At 46.0% G+C, this 1,810-nt stretch overlaps 1 protein-coding gene across 1 annotated transcript in view; it reads left to right on the top strand.

Moving 5' to 3' along the window:
* Window positions 1–550, top strand: part of ACA1_284210 (oxoglutarate carrier, putative) — a gene marked incomplete at both ends in the record, with an annotated part of 1,691 nt that extends 1,141 nt beyond the window's left edge. Inside the window, 3 exons of the mRNA XM_004344856.1 lie at window positions 36–166; window positions 202–365; window positions 453–550. Of these exons, the coding sequence (XP_004344906.1) occupies window positions 36–166; window positions 202–365; window positions 453–550 (393 nt within the window). The remainder of the gene's footprint in view (window positions 1–35; window positions 167–201; window positions 366–452) is intronic.
* Between the last annotated feature and the right edge of the window lie 1,260 nt (window positions 551–1,810).

Genomic DNA, 1,810 nt, shown 5'->3' with positions numbered 1-1,810 from the left:
CTCCAACGCGGGCCCAGCTGGGCACGTACACGCAGGCCAAGCAGGTGCTCATGAAGAATCTGCCCCTCCAGGACAACGTCTACACCCACTTCCTCGCCAGGCACGACTGCGACATCACCAACCACCATGCCACCATGTCATCCTCCCCGCTCACTCTGCTTGTGTCGTATGCGTGTCGTGTCGTGCTGCACCAAACTCCAGTTTGGCGTCGGGTTTCTTGGCTACGGCGGTGTCGATACCTGTTGATATCACCAAGACGCGCATCCAGACCATGAAGACCATCAACGGTGTGCCCGAATACTCAGGCGTGATGGACGTCTTGTCCAAGATCGTCAAGACCGAGGGCGTCACCGCCCTGTGGAAGGGTGTGTTAGCTTTCCCCCCACCTCACAATTTGGCCCTTTTCTGCTGCACTGTGCTGATAACATTCTCCATCATTGTGGTACCAACAGGTTTCACGCCATACTTCTTGCGGCTGGGTCCTCACACGGTGCTGACATTCATCGCCTTGGAGCAGATGAACGCAGCATACAACCGGTTCGCCATGTAGGCTTTTGCGGCCTGCCCTTTGTTGAGGCCTGCTTTCAGAGAGTTTTGTGTTTACATTGAAACACTAAAATAAATGCATTTCTTGCTGAATTTGTTGAATCAGCCAAGATGTATGTCTTACACAATGTGGTGTTGTATGTGATGTGGGACAGTGACAAAGACACTGCAGCTGTTGTTAAGCATGGCCATTTTGGTGTAAGCAGCAGCAAATGCTGCTGTCATAACACCCTCCAATGACTCTTAGATGGTTCACAATAGACCTGCAGCAGAAGGGAGGGCAATTTTATCTTCAGGAATAGTGCTCCAATTCAGCCAAAATGATGTGAGGTTGACCATGACCTGGATGTGAGAGTAGCATGTGGGCCACTGATTATGGAATTGATGGAGGGTATGAAAGCAAAGGCAAGGTGCATTTTGAAGTTGTTCATAGGATCAGATTTTCTGGATCATGTACATATGCAGAGTCATAGCATAATTATCTCCTCCTTGCCCCACAGATCACATGTGTAGATGAATGCTGCAACAATTTGATATCAACTGAATGAGAGCAGCTCCAGGCCACCCTCACAATGAGCAGCCACCTCCTCAGGAGGCCAAGAAGTAAGAGATGAAGAGCACTCTCCACACTGAGATGTAACAAAAGGCCCCTTTGAATTGGTTGCATAAAGAATACAAAGTCAAGTTTGACTTTTTTGTCTGGTTAAATCCCAGCAGCCATGATTTTTCCTTTTATGGTTTCTGTGTGCTGGTCTCTGAAAAAAACATGCATATTCATCATGTAGTGTCTGGTTTTATATTTTTGGTTGTCACCACTTTGAGAGCTGGAGTTTAGCTCTCCAGTGGGATTCTCCCTCACCATTGGCAGGAAGAAAATCCACAGCATGATGTTGATGAGAATCCTGTTGGAGAGCCACCTTAAAGAGTAACCAGGTTGGTTTGAAGACCACCAGTTGACAGATAAACTCACCAGTCAACAAGACTCCTGTTCATCCAGCCCTTTTAACCCAGCTCTCAAAGTGCACACATATACATGATAGAAATTGGTCATCCCAGACCTTGACTGATGGCCCAGTTACAGCATCATATCTCTCATTATGATGGTATTTTAATCTGCCATTTCTCAATATGCTCTCAATTTTGTCTTGCTATTTTTCAATTAAAACCACTTTTGTGTTGTCAAAACCATTTTTATGAGGTTAAACTCACAAACAAAATCACTTTTCAAAATGACTGGACCTCTCATTTCAAATGACCACAAGTT

Source organism: Acanthamoeba castellanii, assembly GCF_000313135.1.
Source record: "Acanthamoeba castellanii str. Neff unplaced genomic scaffold scf7180000084776, whole genome shotgun sequence".
NCBI classification, from domain to species: Eukaryota; Discosea; order Longamoebia; family Acanthamoebidae; genus Acanthamoeba; species Acanthamoeba castellanii.
This window is presented reverse-complemented; position numbering and strand designations above follow the sequence as displayed.